Source organism: Crassostrea angulata, chromosome 5 (genome assembly GCF_025612915.1).
Source record: "Crassostrea angulata isolate pt1a10 chromosome 5, ASM2561291v2, whole genome shotgun sequence".
Taxonomy (NCBI): Eukaryota; Metazoa; Mollusca; class Bivalvia; order Ostreida; family Ostreidae; genus Magallana; species Magallana angulata.
Window position 1 is genome coordinate 5,333,537 of NC_069115.1, and position 23,572 is coordinate 5,357,108.

At 33.6% G+C, this 23,572-nt stretch overlaps 1 protein-coding gene across 2 annotated transcripts in view; it reads left to right on the forward strand.

The window, feature by feature from the left end:
- The first annotated feature begins 2,792 nt into the window (after nt 1-2,792).
- The window catches only part of LOC128183044 (nuclear anchorage protein 1-like), a 35,969-nt gene continuing 15,189 nt past the window's right edge, over nt 2,793-23,572 (forward strand). The window contains exons 1-8 of one of the 2 annotated variants that reach the window (XM_052851864.1): nt 2,793-2,797; nt 2,958-3,095; nt 3,409-3,507; nt 3,908-4,183; nt 4,657-4,815; nt 5,339-6,445; nt 9,783-11,507; nt 12,039-19,943. In XM_052851864.1, coding sequence (XP_052707824.1) covers nt 2,979-3,095; nt 3,409-3,507; nt 3,908-4,183; nt 4,657-4,815; nt 5,339-6,445; nt 9,783-11,507; nt 12,039-19,943 — 11,388 coding nt within the window. In that variant the 5' untranslated portion in view covers nt 2,793-2,797; nt 2,958-2,978. The other variant, XM_052851862.1, reaches the window with a different exon arrangement.

A 23,572-nucleotide genomic window follows, 5' to 3' on the forward strand; every position in this document is an offset into this window, starting at 1 on the left:
TCAAAGATAAATTTTTGATTAAACAAACATCGATCTTTGGGGCGCCGTGTACACCCTCTCTACTTTTGTTTCAATCTGAGATTATATACACGCGTACACGCTAACAATCCTCCAAGCAGGGACGTATACCTTAGCTATACGTCCCTGCTCCAAGAGAGATAACTTAATTTAAATGACATGCATGATTGCTGATTTTCTCTCGCAAATTGTCAAGATATATGATAAAAAAAACATGAAATATTTGGCAGGTCTTGGTCCCGATGAATTATATTTGCCCTCCTTGACATGCTTAAATGTCGAACTTTTATTACATGTATTAGAAAAATACTATAAACCTCATGAAGGTATACCTTTGTACATGTACATGTGTAGTACTTTTCGGCATTTCAACAGAAAATGCTTTTTAGAGATACACTGCATGTCCGTAATTCGTGGGGTGAAAGGTAGACCTACCCCCTCCTAATGCAAATTTTTACCCCCGAAATGTAAATTAAAGTTTGTCCCCCAAACACTTTCATGGTCGCACGGTCTGGTTTTAGAACACTGAGGCAAGTAGCATCGTTTTTAAAAGGGGGGGGGGCATCCAAATTTCTTTTACAAGCAACCACAACAATGCATAATCATGAAAATCCTAATCCATTGAGGAGGGGGGGGGGGCGCAAATTTCTTTCAATTCAAATCTTTACAGTGAGTGTATAGGGAGGGGGTGGGGGGGGGCTCCATGTTCATATACTTTTCTTATATGTAAATTTAAAAAAAATGTAAAAAAAAAAATGGTAGAGGCCAGCTCCTCCTCATGCCTACCGCCCCCAATATTAGTTAAAGTTCGGGTGGTGAAAAGGGGTTCAGATGGGTACGAATTATGATCGGGATCGAAAGTCACGTGATCAACAGATAAATTCCAAGATGGACGACTTTGTTGACGTACACGAGAACACCACACAGATTTGACGAGGAGAGCACGAATAAGTAAGTTTGTGAAACAATAAAATGCAGAACGGGAATCGACAGGGAATTTGGTTTTTTACAGACTGCATTTTTGTAAGCCTAGAACAAGTGCGTGCATTTATCGCACGAACACCTGTGTTGCACACACACACACTGACGACACGTCACCTGAACTTGACGAAAACACAAACACGTGAACACTTTTTAATGTAGTCAGTTAAATAATTGCAGTTAGCAGCTACGATTCAAAACTAGAAAGGGGACATGAGAAACACCAGGATTGATGGTTTTGCAATTTCATGTAATTATTTATAATGGTAATATGAACCTTTTTCCTGGTTCTAGGAGGTCCGGTATGTTACATTCACTCAATTTTGCTAAAAGTAAAAGCTTGAACTACTTATTTACCTTCCTTGAGTAGCTTTATGTAGCTACGTTAACACAGAATCACATATTTTGATTTAAAACAAACCCAAGATCACAATTATGTAAAAACCAATATTCGTTCAAAGTAGAAAAAAAAACAACCCATGTAAAGAGTATAAAAACACCAACACATAAATAATAGTGATTAATATATTTTACATCGTGACTGTTTTGAGTGCAAAGACAATGAACAGAATCACATTTTCACTATCAATTTGCAACAGTTGGATTCACCTATCTATGTAATCTAGATTGGAAAATTCCGTCGTCAAAGTATCAAGTATCCAAACATGTTGAAATTAAGTACTAAATAAATTTGACCATTTGCAGAAGAATAACATATTTTAGTAATCTATAACATGTTTAAACAAGTGTTTTTAAGTTTGCATATTGCTAATTTTTACAACATCAAACAAAAACAATTATCACCAAATGTGCAGTTAGTATGAGATTCATAATTCAACATTGCTGCAGGTGTTGTCAATGCAGGTGAAGTGTAATTTCTTTTGTTTTGCTGTATATACATGTTATCTATAGGGAGAGCTTTGCTGTTCTCATGGACCCTCCACAACACTAAAACTAGAAAGGTGGTAGGGTCGCAAGATAAACACCATTATATATATAAAAAAAGTATTTGATGCTTATAGTTGGAGTAATTTCCATTTCAGTTTTTTTGTTATTTGCCAACAACCTGGAAAATAAGATACTTCCTAGTAATAATAATAATAGTATTGATTTTCACATTCTCACTCTTTTATTCCAAGCAACAAGTTCCGACGAGTACAATGTTTCTGACCTGTATGTCATCAGTTCTGTTTTGAATCCACTGCACCAAATTTAGTGAAAAACTTTGTAGATATTTAGGACACAGTATCACAGGGAAATTCTGTTTTCATTATTTTTCTGGAAATTTTAGCCATAGATTGAGTATAGTAATGAACAGTTTTTTCAGTGCAACTCTTAAAACACTGCAAAGATTATTGATCATTTTCTAAATAAAAAGTGTACATTTACCAGGGAGATCATATAGATTGAAGACCTATCTGTTAAGTCATGGATTGTTTGATTTCTACTTCCATAGAGGTGATAGAAGAGTTGTCATATTGCTGTTATTTCTCCTTTTAAGATTTGAATGTTTTAAACTTAACTATGATTTTATTAAAGATGAGTCAATATACATGTATACACATGTATGGAATACGTTAACAACTAGATGAGCGATTCATGACCAGGATTAGCCCCTGGTCTGATTGACAGTTTTGTTGTTGTTGATTAAACCAGTTTGCATGGCTAGTTGTCTTTCATAAATGTAATATCAGTACATTATGTACATTATTGATACATTTTTGAATTACAGAATGATGAATGAAAATGATCTGAAAAGACTGTAAACCTTGAACACATATCCTGAGATTGCTGCCAGGTTTGAAAATTTTACAATTCTTAAGCTTATAGAAATTAATTGATTTATAATCATAAGTGTTGAACTGTATTCTTTATTGGAATAATTTCTGTCTGATTTGAACAAAAGAAAAAAATATTCTCATTGTTAACGATGTGTATATAATTATGTTTGTCTGTAGCCAAAGGGCAAGAAAGACAAGATGGCTGACAGCGACCTTGCCATGCAATGTGAGGCTCAGGGGAGGATGATAGAACAGCTGAAGAGCATGATACGGGAGAGGGAGGAATCTATAAAAGCCAAAGATAAGGAGTTACAGGTAAACACATTACAGTATGGTTTGAAATAAGACATCTACTGTCACTTTGTAAAGTGAATTCATAATGCAGGGTAAAAAAATAGAAATCTAAAAGTTCGATGATATGATACATCATTATCCTCACAAATGCAATGCATAACAGCATTTACATTATTCCTTTGTGATAAAAAATATAGAATTATTTGATTGAAAATTTGTACATCTGTATAAATATGAAATACGTTACAAAATTTTATTAATAGTTTTTTCCTCTTTTATTGCCTGCTTCTAGGATTGAAAGATCTGAATTGACTAGTGCTATTAATTTTTACAGGAAACAAACGCAAAAATATCCAAAATGAAACTGCAGGCAAAAGCTAAAGTAGCAAAGGAGGCAAAATCTGCTGCCAAGAAAACAGAAGATGTCCCAAAAGTAAGTGTAATAATCGTGATTTCTCTTTTCTTTACATCATATAAGAATAGATGATGTAATGCATTAGTATCGTGTTATAGTATTTTGCAAGTGACATATTTTCTCTATCATGTGACAGTTTTCATCATAAAAGCAATGAAAAATTAATTATATAGCTCTCAGCCCTACCACCATTTCATTTAACAATGTTAAAACACTCTCTTTTTTTGCATAACAAATAACTTTATCATGATTCAGAGTTGTAAGTCATTGGAATAAAACAAAAAACTGCTGTATTTTAGGTTTCACAATATTAAAAGAAATTACCCTACATGACACTTTCTCATCCATTATCACCATTAATTAGTCATATTTATTTTTTGTTTATCTTTTGATCTTATGACCTGTTGTCTATGTTTAGGAATCAGATGGTGCTGCGGGAGATGATGACACACAGACAGACAAAGCGGGGAAGGCAAAGCTGATCATGCTGAAGAGGAAGCTGGAGGAAAAAGACCGGATCATCGCGGACAAGGAGGAGCAGCTTGCCACCAAAAACGCTCTCATTGAGGCCAAGGTCAAGGTCATATCCGAGCAGGAAGAGGCCGTCAAGACTCTGTCGTCACAGCTGGAGGGAAACGCCAATCTGATTGCACAGCTTCAGACGGAACAGAAAACGAAGAGCTCCACTCCAGAGGTTAGTGGCTTACCTTGTATTTCACGATATTTTTCTTGGAAATCTTTTTTCGCTTTTTTTTTATTACTTCAATATCTGATTCATAAAAGAAAAAAAAAACCATGCAGAAATTTAATGCATCAAAAATCTTTTTAAATTGCAACAAATGAATTAAAAACTTTACACATTTGCTTTATTTTCACAAAATTGGAACACACTTAAAACCCACGGACATCCCACATCTTTTACTGTACTATGCATTGTCTGTTAAAAATAAACATACACTATGTAATATTAATACAATCATGTACTACTTTGAGTACACATGCCAAAGAACAAGGCTATTTTGGTAATAGATAAACTTCTCTGTTATCAGTTTTGAATCACCTGAGATATTACTGTGGCAAGCCACTTTGGACTTGGCTTTACTATTGACAAGGTGTGGTGTTACTAATTCAGCAGAATATTTATACGGTTAATTGTTGTTGAGACAGAGTGGAGTCCAGGAGATGTATGCCCAGATAGTGTACAAAGACAATAAGATCATGGAGCTCAACAATAAGATTCTGGATCACGAAAAGAAAATGATGGATCTACAGGAATTTATCTCGGAGAAAAACGAGGTCATCAAGGGACGAGACAAAGTGTTTGAGGTAAGCAACACTGGAATCTGGCTCAATGATATTTTTTATGATATTTTGACCTGTGCACAGTTTAGGAAGTTTTGAATTTTAATGACTTTTCTAAAAAAAAATGTGGATAGCATTTACATTTAAATCTTTTCAATATCTACACCCGTTACCCCCTTCAAAAAAAACAACAAAAGAGGGAAAAAACAAATTATAAGCATCAAACATGCACATACCAAAACAAACTAAAAACACAAATTCTTATTAAATAAGGTGTTGGATATGATACATGTACCTCAGACTTTAAGGTTACTTTGATTCAAGAGTCATCAGAAAAAATTGTAGATCTACAATTGAAAACTCTTCCTGACAGTGATGGTTAAAGATTTTGAAAATAATCTCTCTTACTCATTGTACACTTATGTTGATTATTTTGATGATTGTTATTTTAACAAAAGCAAAATTAAAATGCATGTCTTTATTGTATGGAAAACAACTATTAATTTGCTATTATTATATGATATTTGATATTAATTTCTTCATACAGATTTTACAGACAACCATCAGAGAAAAAGACCAGAACATCCAAGGTCAGGCCATGTTGATATCCAAGCTCTCGGCTAAAGTAGAAAACTATGAGGAGGAGATAGCTGAAATGAAGGAACAAGTTGAGAAGGCCAATCATGCATTGAAACTGGAAAGTGAAAAGTTCGACATGAAACTTAGAGAAACTCAAAAATACTTTGAAGAATCTCTTACGGAAAGTCAGGGACTAGTGGCAAGTCTTCGTGAAAATGTGAAAGTGAAAGACGATGAATTGTTGTTGAGAGAAAACGACCTGCGAGAACTGATATCAAAGCATGAAAAGGACATTCAGAGGATTATGGCCAAGGGGGAAGTGGATCTACAAGACCATGTGTTAAAAATGTTAGAACAGAAACTGAAAGACACAAATGAAGTTTTGGAAGGAAAAATCAAAGTCATTGAAGTACTTCAAAAGGAAGTGACTGCTAAGGACAGGGAGATTGAGGAAGGTTTACACGTGCAGAAAAACTTTAAGGAAAAACTACAAACCACCTCAGAACAGTTAATGTTGATGCAGGCTAATATTGTAGACATGGAAATTCAGTGGAAGGATGAAAAAAAGAAACTAGATGCCAAAATTCGAGATCTCATTGAAAAGCAGGAATTGGAGAGAACCGAAAAAGAGCTGACAGTGCAGACCATGCAAGGCCAGCTGTACCAGTACCAAACAGCCTACACCCAGGCGGTGACCCAGTACAACAGCCTGCAGGAGCGCTTCCATCACAGCACGCGCCCCGGGGGAGCCGTTCCTGCTGCTCAGGTACAACCGGTGGAGGAGACCAAACTCCAGGCTCCCGAGCAGATGGACGCTACAGCTCAAGTGATGGCTGATCTTAAAGAAAAACTGCTAGAAAAAGAGAAGATCATTAAAGAACTGGAACATTTTAAGAGTGATTTTGAGGCAGCTCATGTTCAATTGGAAGATCTACAAAAGAAGATGGACTCAAAGGTTGAAGAGTTGAAGAAAAACCTAAAAGCTGCTGAGGACACTAGTGCCAAAAACCTAAAACAAAAAGCCCAGTTAACTGCAAAGATCAAGACTCTGGAGAAGGAAAATGGAGAACTTAAGGTGAGAATAACTGAGGATTAGATGTATTTATGAATTGCTGCACTGTATAAGTCTGATTTTGAATCCAAAGAGTAATACAATGGGATGTTACATACACTGTAGCTTGTAATCAACTAAAGATTACTTGGTTTCATTAATATTCCTTTGGCATCAGTTTTCATGAATTTTGTAATTAGTAAAAAAAGAGACAAAAATTTAACTGGTAAATTGGATTTCCAGATTTTTATGTATCCACGAAACTGTTAATTTCCAAAATACAAGAAAATTATAGCACTCAAATATTTAAGAAATCAAGTTTAGACACAATTACCTTATTAGAGTAGATGACCTTGATTGTCTTTGAGGTCTCAAGGTCAAAGGTTCAAGGTCAAACTACTTAGGTCAGATATCAACCATTTAAATACTACAGAACCCCTTCTTTGTCAGACTTCAAGATGATACGACATCCAATCTTCAACTATGTTAGATAACTCTAATTATATGAAAATCAGTCTGTATTTAGAACCCGTATTGAACACATAGAAAGCTATTTTCTGGTCAATATCTTGAGAACCATTTAACTTTGCAGACATCAGAAGTAGTACACTTCTACAACTTATGGAAAAGACTTCATATTTTAGGTCATCTGTCAAAAGCCAATGATCAAAATTCTTTAAACATAGAATAATTTTATGAATACAGATAACTTTGGTCCCTTTGTCTGCCCTTATTGCCTTCATTGAGAATGAGTGAATTTGAAACAGGACGAATGGAATGCTGGACATTACTTTTATTAAATCACAACTTTGGAAGGGCAAATTTAAGTTGATATGAAATCTTTTACAACTGTAAAATTTTTACATAGGGTGAAACAGCCATTTATCTCATACATGTGGTGTATATTACCTGTGTGATAAACCTTTGCTTTATCAAACGGGTGATGCTTTATCAAATACTTCTGGTCCGAACTATTTTTTACACAACCCCTTGCTTCAACGCTTCAGAGACCCCTTTTACTTTCAACATAACTATATCTACTACAAAAAAATGATATAAATTGATTTTGTCAATGATATAAATTACAAATATGAAGGAAAACACACAACTGCGTAGCATAGGCGTCGGAACCGGGGGCTGGGGGGGGGGGGGGGGTGTCGCTTAGCCACCAGCCCTCCCCCCACTTTTTTGCAAAGTTATACATAACCGTAACCAAAGACTTCTTTTCTTGTTTGTCAAGATTTTTTATAAGTTTAGCCCCCTTCCAACTTTCAATTTGCTTTGTGTAGTTTAGAAAACTGCAAATCACATTAACTATCAAGTTCATTCTGACGACACGATGAAACAGAACGCTTTGCTTGTGTTTAGGCTATATACAAGAACTTACCGAAATAATATTTCTTAAGACTTTTATTCCACCACCAGTAAGCATCCTTATTCACTGTTTTCAATTTCGAATCATTAGGCTAGTGTTTGTTTTATAAAACATCAACAACTGTTCGAGCATTCGCAACTTTGTGTATGTCAACAAACTTGATTATTCAAGTCTTCTGATCAGTATTTACATTTAATCAAGTGAGTAAGCTCTAAGAAAAATTATTTAGAGCTAAAAAGAGTATTTCAAGGTTTATTTCAGTGAAACTTCACATTAAAGCAGTTAGATTTATCTCAGAAATGATGTACTAAATTGTATTGCGCAAGGTCACAATAACCGCGTAACACAATGTTGCATCATCATTTTTAATCTTTGAAAAAAATCAATTCGGGTCTTATAAGAGACTGTCTCAATAGCTTCTTAATATAAATCAAATTGTATGAGATAAATAGAACATCTATAATTGTGTGATTTTATATTTGCCTTTTCCAACTCGCTGAAATGGTTATATTCGCTCGGCAAGCCTCGCGAATATACACCATTTCAACTTGTTGGATAAAGCAATTATAAAATCACACAATATAGATATCCTTTATTTATTTTGAGTACGCTTGTCTCTCCTCAAAAGACATAAACTCTTTTACACTTTGTACAACCATATATACACTAATCTGCAAAACTTTTATTTGAATAATCTAATCTCTGCTCACAAGACATAAACTCATACACTTTGTACACTTGTAGTACCTTGTAAGGAGAACAGGATTTCCATTGATTACAAAGTTAAAGATCAAGGGTCAAATTACTTTGAACATAGAGGGATATTGGTACTTCTAAAGGAAAAGAGGACACTTATTGATTTTGAGGTCATTAGGTCAAAGGTCTTGGGTTAAACTGATGTGGATATTACAATAAGATGATTGTCTGATTAATAACTTGAGTAGTGTCAAATCTGTAGCTCTGGAGGAAAAAATGGGGTTGACATATTGTAGAGTTTCAGTGCCATGCTCACATATGGAAGTGCACTTGTTGACTGTGACTGATTAACCCAATTTCCACCATGTTCTGTGGTAACATACAATACCATTACATTCTTCAAAATTTCTTGTTAAATGAAAACACATTGGTGTTTAGAAATATGACAGTAAAGGCATAGTTGATGTACATATTAAAAACGTTAAAGCAGATATGAATTCATAAATACGCATTATTTTCCTTTTATCTCTGACTACAGCCATATTAGTTGTCAATATCTATTGTTCCGCTCATCGCTAAACACCCTCTATATAAAGCTGATAGAACTAATCATGCATTACTGCATTCAAGTAATTTTCATTCACTCGAACACGTTACTTTGGACGAAAAGAATTGTAGAAATGCATTTTGAACAAAAATAATATGACAACCACTGCACTGGCAAGGATATCCAAAAATCTTCGATTATTGTAGACCATTTTACTCAGTGTGTTAGAACATTGCGCATGCGCAAACCACACAAAGTGGTCTATAATCGCATGGATTTCAGAAACGGACCATTTTTATAGAAACCAATGGAAGCGATGATACCTTGTTAGTTACTTGGATTTATCATTTATCTACTGTGTTTGATGCAGTACCGCCGGTGTTTTCAAAAATCACTCTATATGCATGGCACACGTTTTTAATGTGCATACGAAGTAAGGCAGCACTATCTGTGCAAAATAATACGGATACATTGAAAATCCTTTCAAAGAATAAATATATTTTGTGTTTTATTGATTGTAGTATCCTTTATTTTTTTTATTACAAACATTTTACTACATGTACAATATGTATGAATTCCTGAATAAGGATTACCCTTTAAAGTTATGATCATTGGTCACCCATGAACAATGACTTTTCCACAATAGCCTTTGCTGCTCTCTAATTTTCTTAGTATGAAGATCATGAAAACTACTGTTTAGTTTTGGTGGTTATACTGAAGTTGCCTTGTCTTTTTTTTTACAGGTCTCTCTCTCTACTGCGGAGAATAAACACAGAGAGGACATTGCATCACTACAAGAACAGCAAACCAAAGCAGAGGAACTCCTCCAGAAATCGTCAAATGACTCAGGCTCACTGGAAAAAGAGGTATCCACAGTGACTGCTGACAACAGCAAACTTCAGGAGCTCAATAAAAATCAAGAGAAAGAAATAGAAGAACTAAAAGTAACTCTTCAAAGCAAAGAAGAGAGTTTGCTGTCCATGTCGTCTGATCTTGAAGGTAAAGTAAAGGAAATTCAATCTCTTCAACAGATGTTACATCAACATGAAACCGAAATGACTGAGTTAAACCAGTTAAAACAAGAAAGTGACTCAGAAGTCAACAACTTAAAATCTCAATTAGAAGATTTAGATAATCAATTAAGGAGTTTGAATTCAAACTCTGATGTAAAAGACACTGAATTAGACTGCTTGAGGAAAGAGTGCAAAGACAAAGAGAAGACAATAAATGATCTCAAACTCAGTGTGCAAGATAAGGAAACAGTTACTAGTAAATTACAAGAAAGTGAAAGTGCCCTTAAAACCGAATTGTGTTCATTACAAACTGAAAATAAAGAAAAGGAATCTATCATTCAATCATTAAATGTTCAGATTGAGGAATTAAAACATTCACTATCGGCCAAGGATTCAGAGTTAGTAGACATTCATTCAAAGTTTTCCGAATCACATTCCAAGTTAATAAGCATTACCTCTGATAAGGAAAGTCTTTCAAATGAACTGCAACACACTAACGAGAAGTTGGATGTTGTCTCCAACCAGTTGAAAGAACTTCAAGAAGAGAAAGATTTTATATTAAAGGAGCTGGAAGAAAAGAAGGAAAACATCAAAGAGTTATCCAAAAAAGTAGATGTCCTAAATGAAAATCTTTCAGACAAAAACAATGAACTTGAAAGAAAGGACTCGGAATCGAACCATATTAAATCAGACTTGAATGAAGTGAAAACATCTCTCTCTGAATTATCTAGTCAGAAAAGTGCAGTTGATCGACAGTTGGAGGAGTTACAAACAGTGTGTAAAGAGAAGGATGAACAGATTCAGAATCTGTCTTCTAGTTCAGAGGATAGCGTAAAATCTTTGCAAGAACTTGTAGCTGAAAAAGACTCAAAAATTCAGAGTTTGTTGGATACTGTCAGTGAATGTGAAGTAAAGTTAAAAGAAATGGAGAATGGTGTAAGAATTTCAAAAGCTGAAAGTGATGAGAAAGTACAAAAGTCAGAACAGGAATTAAATGAAGTTCGTGAAAGGCTTGAAAGTAAATTATCAGAGTTAGAAGAAACAATTCTGGTTAAGGATGATGAAATAAAAAGAGTGACAAATAAATTATCAGAGACAGATTCTGGGCATAGCTCGAAGGTTGAATCTCTTCAAAGTGAAATAAAAACTCTGCTCGACAATCGATCTGCTTTGTCCAAAGAACTAGCTGCAAAGAAGGAAAGTTTCAAAAAGATGGAAGAGCAAATAGTGAGCCTTCAAAATAGTCTTGAAAAGAAAGAGGAGACTCTTCAGGAAATGTTATCTGTAAACCAAACTCTGAAGGATGAGAACCAGAAGCAAGCAGAATTTCTGCAGCAAAAGACACAGGACCTAGAAGTGGTACACCAGGAAAGGGCAGAACTTACAGAGTCACTTGGAAAATTAACCAGGGAGATGGAAGAAAAATCCACAGAAAATAGCATGCTGACAGAAAAGGTTAGTAATTTAAAACATATATGCAATGAACATCAGAGTACTATAGAGGCACTTAACCATTCTGTTGCAGATTCGCAAAAAAGCATGGATTTGCTCTTGCAATCTAAAGACTCTGAAATATCTGCTTTAAACGAGCATGCCAAATCTATGTCTACTGAATGCCAAAATCATAAATCCCAGTGCGAATCTCTCCAATCCCAAATAGAGCATGCTAATAGTTGCATGAAGGAGTTGCATGATAAATTTGAACAATCCTCAGACTTCCAGAAAGTTTTGGAAGAAAAGACCCATAGATATGAAGAGGAGTTGCTAAAAAAAGGAGAGGAAAATCAGTTAAACCAGTTACATATTAATGAGCTGGAAAGGAGTCTCCTATCTAGTGAAATAATAGTATCAGAACATGTAAGTGAACTTGAAGAGTTAACATCAAAAGTTTCAGCAACTTCCCGAAATTTGACAGAATTTAGGTGTGAAAACAAGTCTTTAAAGCTCAAAATAGACTCAAACCTTGAAATATTATCTGATCTCCAGAATTTGATAGAAGAGAAAGATAGAACAATATCAACTTTAGATACTGATTTAAAGAAGAATGAAGAAAAAATGTTCACTCTAAGCAATGATTTAGAAGAAAAAGTAAAATTGATTGATAGTCTTAATGCTGAAAAAAGTGCTACTAGAACTGAAAATGAGGAGTTATTGAAAATAATTGACATGAAACAATCTGATATAGAAAATAAGACTGCCCTGTTAATGGCATTTGAAAGAGACAATAATGAAAGAATGGAAGAAATCAACAAACTAAATGAACAAGTAAACATTGGAGAAAAACAATTGCTAGATATCAAGAAAAAGCTGGAAGATAAATGTAAAGAACTTGAAGAAAAAGACCAGTCATTGGAGGAAAAAAGTGCTATTTTTGAAGAGCAAGCTATCAAAGTAAGTGACCTAACAAATCAAAAGAATGATTTGGAAGTTCAGTTGAATTCTGCTAAAGAGAAATTAGAAGAACTTGAAAACTTAAACTTAGATTTAAGAAAGAAAAAAGATGAAAATGCAGTGGAAAGTGAGCATTGTATTAATGAACTTAAAAGGGAAATTGACGAGAAACAGGCATGCGTGGAATCAATTACTAAGATTAACACAGAGATATGTGATGAACTAGAGCTATTGAAGGAGGAGAACAAGAATGATGCTTCAAGAATAGAAAAGTTGAAAAGTGACCTTCAAACACAGATAGAAAAGGGAACATTGCTTGAAGAGGCCAATGTCCAGATTAAATGCGAGGTCAAAAGACTAGAAGAGGAAAATAATAGTCATATTGAAATTGCAGAAAGCCTCAAGGTTTCTTCTGAACAAATTCAATTGGAGAATAATTTATTAAAAGAAAGCATTGAGGACAAAGAGAAAGAAATAATTGACCTTAAAGTTAATGTTGAACAGCTTGCAACTGAAGTCAATGCAACAAAAGAGTTCAGTGCTAAGAAAGATACTGAAATAAAAAAATTAAATGCAATCATTTGCGAAGAGAAATCACAAATTTTGAAAGAAAGAGAGAAGTTGGAAATTCTAGAAAAAACAGAAGCTGTGGCAATAGATGACCTAACGAAGACTGTAAGTAATTTGAACCAATCGTTGTCTGACGCTGAGTTAGCTTTGGCAGCAGCAAACAAGGAGATTGAAGATGTCAAACGTACTTACGGGGCAAATGTTCAGCACCTGGAGAGTAAATGCAATGAGCAAGAAAGTATGTTACAAAAGTCTCATGCCAGGTTGCAGGAATTGGAGACCTCGGTAATCCATTTCAACGATAATCTAAAAGATAGGAATGAGGAAATTGAGGCATTGAAAGAAACCACAAAATGTCTTGAAGAAAAACGTAATATTGGACTTCAAGAGATTCGGGACTTGCAAGGAGAACTGGCAAACTTAACAGAAGAAATGTCATCAAAACAGAAAGAACTAGCTTTAATCACTGAAAATGTGGAAACAATAAAACAAGACAGTGCCACAAAAATGGCAAATTTGCATGATGATCTTGCTAAAACAAAAGAAGAGGTTCACACAGAACAGGAAAAATGTAGAATTATCACAAATACTCTTGAAGAAAAGGAAAATATTTTTCAGAAGACCACACAGGAAAATGAAACGAAAATGGAAAAAGTGTATGATGAGCTTAAAGAAAAAGAAACGAGGATATCAAATTTAAACGAAACCTTAAATGCAAAGGAGGAATGTTTAAGAAAACTCGAGGAATCACACTCTATAAAAGACATTCAAATTGATAGAATGAAATCTGAAATTACTGATTTGCAGAACAATGCAACAAAGTCTCTTAACACAGTTGAAGATTTGAAAACTGAAATAGACCAGTTGATGCAAAGAATATTTGAAGCTGAAAAAGATAAAGAAAAAATTCAAAAGTTGTGTGAAAACAGCCAAGCAGAAATCCAGGGTCTAGAAAAAACGGTAAAGGAAAATGATGTCACCAATTCCTCATTGCAAGAAGTACTGCAGCAAACAGAGAAAACCTTGGAATGTAAAGCCAAAGAAGTTATAGAAATGAGGAAGGAGACATGTAAACTAAATGTAGAAATAGAAAAGTTACAATCATATTCCCAGTCATTATACACACAGTTGAGTGAAAAAGAACAGAATGTTACTTCATTGGAATCTATATTAAAAAATACGTTGAATGATTTAGAAGCTTTGAAGATAGATAAATCATCTGCAGAAGAAGAGAATTTTTCAAAAATTCAAGATTTAAAGACTAAAAATATGAAGACAGAACAGCTTCTTTTACACAGAGAGGCAGAATGGCAAAGTCTAAAGGAGGATGTGAATACGCTTATGTTAGATAGAGATTGTCTAGTCAAATGGATACAGTCTGATGATGAGACTACATTAGAGGAATCCGCTGTCTCTGAAGAAATGACTCACGTTTTTAAACATGTTAATATGTTGAAGTTGACAGGGAAAGTGGCAAACGATGAATCTATTAAAATGAAAATCCAGATTGATTTACTGAAGCAAGAACTAGAAAATGTAGAACAGAATCTGGAATCAGTCAAATCTAGTCATTCTCATACTTCTTTAGAGCTTGTAAAAGAAAGGAAAGAAGTTTCAAAAATGCATAGTGATCTCAAAGATGTTATTAATGCAAAAGACGAACTTCTTAAGCAACTTGATCAAAGGCTACATGAGAACGAAGAGAAAGACATTGAAGTAAAGTCTTTGAAGTGCGTAATTGATCAGCTGAAACTAGAGAGCACAAATGAGCTAACCGTTCTACAACAGAGTCATGATGAACTAGTGCAAAAAACAAAAGACACGCTGCAAGAAATGTACAAAGAAAAGGATAAGCTGATACAGGAGCTCAAGGCATTAAATGAGAAAAATCAGCTTTCTTGCAAGAAGTTAGAAGCAGCTGAGAAACAAATGGAGACTTTGCATACTGAAAACGTAGAAGTGAGTTCTAAATTAGCACAGCTTAAAGATGAGAACGAGAGCTTTGTAACCAAAAGTGATGCTCTTCAAGAAACAATAAAAATACTTTCGGAAGAGAAGTCAAGCTACCAAAATGATAAAAGAGAAAAATTAGATTCAATAAAAAAGCTTAAAGACGAACTAGAATCAACATATAACTTGGTAGAGGAGTCAGAAAACAAATTGCAAAATGCACTTACAATGCAAAGTCTTAAGCAAGAAGAATTTTGTCAGGAAAAAGAAGATTTATTGCACAAAGTCGACAATTTGACCAACCAGATTGCAAAGATGCAGGAATCATTGACAGTTCTGGAAAATGAGAAGTCTGCTTTTCAAGAAGATTTAAAGACGAAAAAACAACAGTTGGAGACCAACGATAATGTAATTGAGTCGCTTAATCAAGAAAACCACACATTGAGGCAAAATGTAGAATGTTTCAAACAGGATTTAGAAAGGGAATTGAATAAAGAAAGAGACAACAAGAGTAATCTCCAGGATGAACTTGTTCAGGTCAAGAAGCAGATTAAAGATATCGAAAATGCACTGGAATTAAGTATAGAAGAGATCAATGATAAGGAGCAGAGGATTCAGAAATTGCAAGAAGAAAATGCCAAATTAACTGAAATAGAGTCGAACCTTAAGGAAAAGGTTGAGGAGCTTTCTGATTCATACGCAGTAGAAATAAAACAGAAAGAAGCTTATGAAGAAAGTATTAACAGCAAGACTAAGACAGTAAAAGAATCGTTAGCGGAAATAAAGAATCTTCAAGAATTGAACTCAAAGCTCAACTCTACCTTGGAAGAGAAAGAGACAGTTATTGTGCACCAAAAAGAAAAACAATTGGAACTAGTAGAAACCTTGGCGAGGACACAGCAGGAAGTATGTGCTCTTAATGAGACTGTTGCGAGGTTAGAACACCAAATAATTTTGGAATGTAAAAAAGGTACTGAAATTTCACAGGAAAATGATGATCTGATAAAGTTTAATTGTAAAATACAAGAGGATCTCGAAATTTTGCGCACAACTGTCGACGAACTAAACGAGAAGAATCAAAGCGCTCAAGAATACATAATGGAAATTAAAGACTCTTTAGATTTGAGAACAAATGAATTATCTTGCCTATGCAAAGAAAAAGAAAAGATGACGATAAAGGTGGAGTCATTGCAGAGTGACTATGAAACATGTTTAAGCGAGAAGCACAATTTCGAAGAAGTCGTGAAAGAACTCAAAGACAGTTTGAATGACAAACTTTTGTCACTTAGCATTAAAGACAAGGGAAACAACGAGCTTAATTCTAGGGTGGTAGCAATGGAGTATGAAATTATACAGTTTAGAGAAAAGATATGCAAACTTGAAGAAGAAAAACAAATCTTTGAAAACAAAATTGCAGAACTTGATGATTGTTGTAAATCTGTCATGCGTGATAAAACAGCACTTGAAATAAAAGTAAAAAAAGCAGAAGATGAAAAAGAAGATCTCGTTTCTAAATATTCCGCAGTAAAAACGGAATTTGAAAATTTAAATGAATATTGTCAAGACCTTGACTGCCAGTTTAAGAATTTATCAAAAGAAACAGAGGATGTGAAAATTGAAAATGACTTGCTAAGCAAATCTGGTATAGACAAAGATCAGGAACTGAAAAATCTGTTGTCAGAGATAGACGAGTTGAAGTCGGTTAACCAAAGTCTTGGTATGTCACTTAATGAATCAGAGGCAGAACTTGAGAGACTAAAGCTTGACTTACAAAAGAGTTTTGATATGAATCAAGAAAAAGAAAGTTTACTTCATCAAAGCATGATGGAATCACAACATCAATCTGAAGAAAAGAAGAAACTCGTTGAGTCCGTTTTCAGTGTGAAAAGTCAACTCGATGCGGTTAACCTTGAAAAAATTGAGCTTGAAAAAAGTTTGGCCAAAGCAGATGAGAGCATTTTAGCATTAAAAAATAAACTACAGGATTTAGAACTTTCAAAAACAAAACTTGAGGAAATATTGCAAAATAATAAAACTCATAACGAAGACCATATGAGAACCTTAGAGAGCCTAGTTGAATCACTCAGAACTGAAAGCAAGAAGAAAGAAGATATACAGAGCAGTGTCAATGAAACGCTGTTGGAGGAAAAAGAGAAGCTATCAACATCGCTTCAAGACTTTGAAGAAAAACTGCTCAATACAGAGACAAAGCTTCACAAAATACAAGAAGAGCAACATCAATTGCAAAATAGCAATGCTTCTCTTTTGGAAGAAAACGAAACACTTTCTGAAAAAATTTTCACGATTGAGAATGAAATGTGTGTTTTACAAAGTGAAATTGAAGAAATGCAAAGCAAGATCTTATCGGAGAAAGAAATGAGTGCAAAACAATTTAAAGAAAAACAGTGTGTCAGAGCAGAGCTACTACAGAAGGAAAATATGTTATCTTCTCTTCAGCATGAATTCAATGTTCATCATGATTTACTGCAACAAAAAGAAGACAACATAAACATGTTGCAACATCAAAAGTCAATAGAGATAGAATCTTTGAATGAAGAGATTTATAATTTGAAAGATCAGATCCAAATTCTTCAAGGCAATGTGTTGAAGGAAATTAAAGAGAAAACAAGTTTCTCAGACAGACTCTCTAGATTTGAATCAGAATGTTCAGTTATAAAAGAATATACTGAGGATTTGGAAAGCCGCCAAATTGAACTTACAGAAGTAATTCAAAAATTAAGGAAAGACGCAACTGTTCGAGAGAAGACGCTTTATTCTGAAATTAACTCAAAGATCAACACAATTGATAGCTTAAACAAACAAATAACAGAATTACAGATATCTATTGAAAGTAAAGATGAAATACTGAAACAGGTTAGCTGTGAACTCACATTAACGAAAGAATTACATTCAACATCTGAAAACAAATGCAAACAAATTAATTGTAGATCATTGGAACTTGCGTCTGATTTGGAAAAGGAAATTCAGTTAAAAAGCAAATTATTCTTAGATAATGAGCAGTTGTGCAATTTGCAGAGCAGACTAGAGAAGAAGATAGTTGATTTAGAGAAGAGGATTCATGAAGATGGTGATGCGAAGAGTAAGTTAGAAAATACACTGAAGAAACAGTTAAATGAATGCCAGGCACTAGAAAAGAAATTAGAGCAGTACAGTTCAGGCTGGTCGGAGGAAACATCTACAAAAGACCTGGAAATTCAAGAACTTAAAACAAAAATTGATGTATTGCAAGACGAATATGAATTGGTGAATACAGACAACCATGGAAAGACATGTTTGCTTCGAAAAATGAACGATGATTTGAGGTTTAAGACAAATAGAATTTGCGAAATGCAGTCGAAATTGGATGAATTTGATGAGAAAAATGAGTTCCTTCAATCTACTTTAAACAGTGAAATAAAAACTAGGAAACAAATTTTGATTGAACACGAAGAATTGGGTTGTAAAGTTAAAGCACTTGAAGACGAGGTAGTACGTTACACAGAGAATCTGTGTGCACTTGAAGCAGAAAAGCAAAAGTTAGAATGCGAACTCAGTAATCATAATGAAAGCAGAGAAAATATCCTGTTAAAGAACAACGAGCTTATAGAAGAATGTTCCTCCTTGAAACACCAAATTGAAGAAGCAGAAAACCGTATTCAAAACTCTTTTGAAAAATTGAATAAGGGTGAAGAAGTTATCGGTCAGTTAAAGGCACAAAACGCAGCAATGGAAAGCCGCATCCAAGAATTGCAAAAAGAAGCACAATATCTTGATGACTGCTTGAAAGACAAAGGTGCAGCAGTTTTAACGCTTACACACCAAGTTGATTCTTTAACCGAGATAAAGACAAAGTTAGAAACTAACATTAAGGATTTGCAAAATGTTGGTAATGAGCTGAAAAATAAAAACGATCAGATCATTAACATGATGAAAGAGATAGAAGAATTAAAATTTAGAGAGAATGAACAAAGTCATGCTAAAGCGATGCTGGTCTCTCAGTGCGAAAATTTTGCAGAGAAACTAGAGGATAACACAGCTCTGCTCAAAAATGAAAGACAAAAGAATAATAATTTAAGGCAAAAGCTCAGTGACAGAGAAGCAACGTTTGATTTTGCTGTAAATGAAAAGTCTCATTTGAGCGAAGAATGTGAACAACTTAAGTTCTGTCTAACAGAGAAAGTTGACCAATGTGAACGGTATTGCAAAGAGATAGATACTCTAAATCAAAACATAAAGGGAAAGGAAGAGAGCTTGAACGGCTTGAAAGAAAACTTACTGAAAAAAGAAACTGAATTTGAGAACCTTCAAAAGAATTATGCCACAGTCTGTGAAGAAATGGATGCAACGGCTAAAGAATTAAAGGATACTCGAGAAAATTTAAGCACACAATTGCAGTGCGTTGAATCATTACAGAGAAAGAACGACATGATTTTATCGGAAAATGAAGACCTGCAAAGTGCAAAACACAGTGTAGATGTGAAAAATAAGTTAACTTTAACAGAAATTAAAAAAATGAAAGGAAAAATGAACGATAAAGAACAAGAAATAGCTCAAGTTAAAAAATCCTTTGAATTCATAGAAACGCTGAAATTGGAAAGTGAACTTAAGTTGAAAAATGTGATTATGGCCTTAAAAACTGAATCATGTCCAGAAGCAGACGTTGATGGAGATGAAAACGAGTTTACTTTTAATCAACTTGAAAAGGAACTCCAGAAATTGAGAGAAGCAACAGTGAAGGCAAGTGAAGAAAACTCAAAGCTAAAAGCAGAAAGTGAAAATAGAGAATTGCTTTTGAAGAGAGCATCCCAATCACAGGAAGAACTGGCCAAGAAATGCAGTGACACAGAAAATCGTATAGAGCAGATAATTCAAGAGAAAGATTTATTTGAGTCTGAACTATTACAAACCAAGAGTGAGTATGCTACATTGCAAGAGCAGATCCATGTTTTAACGGAAAACAACAGCATTATGGCAAAGCAGGTAAACCATTCTTTTGAACTCAAATTACGGTTGATTAATATAAAATGTTTGGTTTTTTAAGTCATAAAGTCTTGGTTTGAATTGAAATGTTACTTTGCTTTAACCTGAGGTTAACGTGACTCCTTGCGCATCAAATCGTATATCTTAAAATTATCAATTATACTCATAAGAGGATGGATGGTACACAAATGGGATACACCTTAAAAAATATAGATATGCCCAGTGAAACTTTAAACCTTTTACTAAATAACATGAAATTCGAAATGTTTTAGCCTTTGAATTATTTTTCAACATTTTAATACTAAGCTCTTCTGCTTCGGTATTTTATTTAAGTCTAAAATTGTCACGGTCATCTTACTCTCTCAAAATGAAAAGTCAAAATCTTATAAAAAGTTCTTAAATGTCATTGTTAAGTCAGACAGAATAATTGCTTGGACATATAGTTTAACTTTATTCCTTTACTTGTTTCCCTTCAATCGCCTGTTTCATTTATCGTTTAGCTTAGTATATGATATTTTTTATAAATCGGAATACCAAAAAGTGGTGTGTGAAAAGTTGTCTAATATCTTGATTTTTTCATGAATTGACTTCCTTTGTATCAATTGCTGTTAGCTCTGTCAAAGAAATTTGTATGGTGTTTTACCAAATTGCACAGTAAAATTCACAAAAAAGGTTTTAAAAAAAAGTTTTGAAATGTAAAAAGAATGTAAACATTTTAGTATTTTTCTGCCATTATTTAAAACCCTCATTATGAGCAGATTTTGATATGTTAAGTTTTATATTCAGGTAAAGCTACATATATATATATATGTCGTATTAACCGTTACTTTTTGTGATGTTGGAAAAGAATCTTTATTGCAAGGAAGCTGTGTAATTTCAAAACATTGTGACAAATGTTGCATATTAAGTCCATTGGAAATAATCATTTTTTTTTCAATATTTATTAATGGGTTTCAGTTAAAGGGAAATGGTTACGATTTATTTTCCAGATTTTAATGTTTACAATGCTCAAGTAAGGCATTTTTGATAGGCAACTAAATTTTGAGTGTCATTCGTTGATTTATAAGCAAGGTACAGAGCTTACAATTCTTTGCTATGTAAACAAAGCCTTTGTTTGCATTTTGAATGTTGAAGTTAAAATTCCAATTTTAAACCGAAAATTAATGTGTTTAAGGCCAGGAACGTTTTGTTTCTGCTTAAAATGAATAAGAAGATGATATCCCGCGCAATCGCGGATATTATTGTAACTTTATACATCAATATAAGACAATGCTTCATGTGTAAAATACTCTTTTTGTTGCAGCTGACTGGAAAATATTACAAACTTCTTTTTAATTTCATTTCAAATTTTGTAGTGAGTGTATAGTGTGTCGTACATTTGTATCTCTTTTTTAAATTTTGTTTTATAGGTCAAATCTCAATATAGCTTATAACTGTTTCAAATAAGAACTTCAGATAAAATACTGTCACACTAACCACAAAGACAATTCTTCCACTTTTTGCATAGATCATTTATTTACACAAAGTTGTAAAAAGAATCTGTTCATGGTTCACACATTAATGCATAAGCTCTCCTACAAATCTCTAGTGGCATAAAAATATTTTTTAATCGATAAAATATATTATTTTGGCATATCTTGATTAAACGAAAGTTGTCAGAACCAATGTGATTAACTCGCCCTACACTTTCCGCCATGACGTTGGTTAGTCAACCCGCGTTTTTGAAATATTTCGAATACCGATTTTGATGAAATCAATTCTATTTTTAAATATTACACAACATGATTCACAAGAGGTTTTCTAGAAATCGGAAACGTCCGAGAATCCATATTTTAAAAATGTACGTTATTCAAATAGAGATTATAAACTACTTGCCAAGCAAAATAACATATACTGTGGAATCATTAGATTTCGTGGTGGCTCAATTTTCGTGGAATTCATGGGCACCTCTCATCCACGAATAACATCCTCCACGAATTAATAATTTGGGTTATAAAGTCATATTTCCTTTTGTAGGTATAAGAGAATACAGGAAATTACATCCCCACGAAACTGTAAAAATTAAGCAATCCATAAAAATTGGCCCCCACGAATTCTAATGATTCCACAGTAGTTGTTTTTAAGATAAATTATAATCGATAAAATCAACTCCCGTCAGTACTTCAGTACTTTGATTAAAATTATTTTTCAATAATTACTTATCCGAAAAAATTCAATTATAGCTTACGGACATCAACTCACACGTGATGAAATACTAAATGTGTAAGCAGTTACTCTGATGCAGGCATTTCGTAGTTTATTGGCAAAAAGTCATAATTTATAAGTATAGCAATTTAACCTATGTAAAGAAACACAAGTCATGAGCCTTGTTTGCAAGACAAATAATTGTGGGCCTTGTATCTTGCTTATAACTTTACGACCGACTCTCAAATTTCATTCTCAAATCGTGCCTATGCCCATAACATTTATCGTTTCCTGAAAGTTTTTGGCTTATATGACATTAAAAACATACACATTTAATATTAATTATTTAATGCATAATTATTAAGTTCCAAAACTTTCATTGAATACGGCATATACAGCCTTCAATTGATAATGAACAAAAACCAAATTGTAGAGATGAAACATGATAAATTTACAATAAAAATATACACAGATATTAATTATAGTTATCTTTGTCAATTTGATGTGAATATATAGAATTGCTTTTATTTGAATGATATTAAACATATTTGACATTCTAATATACATTTAGATGTTCATTGATGCCATCAAATTTGATATCAGAAAAAATGTTTTGATTCAGTGTTCCCTATTGTTGAAAAAAATATAAGATTTTTAAAGCATTTTGATTGCTATATTTCGTATTGTTGTAAAAAAGATGAAGATATTAAAGGAGTATTTTTATTTTGTAAGGTGTAAAGCATTCCTTGACAATCTTCTAGCGATTGTTCAGATTTTTCTTCTGCACAGCCTTCTTAATACACGAAAAAATAAGTTCCATTTTAAGCTGTAAAAGTATCAAAAGCCTTTGATTTCTACAACTGAACGAAAAAAGATAAAAAAAGAAAATAATTAACCATTCTCTCCTTGTTATGTACTTACAATTCATCACAAAAAGCATTCCTTGACAATCTTCTAGCGATTGTTCAGATTTTTCTTCTGCACAGCCTTCTTAATACACGAAAAAATAAGTTCCATTTTAAGCTGTAAAAGTATCAAAAGCCTTTGATTTCTACAACTGAACGAAAAAAGATAAAAAAAAGAAAATAACTAACCATTCTCTCCTTGTTATGTACTTACAATGCTGAATCGAGAATAAATGGCAAATGAATATGATACGTTTTCCCAATTATCAATATACTGTAAACCAACTATTATTTGCAATGGCATTTTTTCACGATTTACCTGAGGTGAGCTGTTTGTGGCGACTTATTTTTGCAACCAAGCCTTATTTAGCGTTATTAAGCGTTTCGTATAAACAGTTTAATGTTTTGGACAAAGTGGGCAGCTTTATGAGTAAAGGATGTTAATCGTTTCGAGAATCGTGTGAAAATGTTCCTTAAATTTCATTCGGAACTCTCTGACAATTTCATTGTTTCAAAATGGAGTATGTGGTGTAGTAGTAC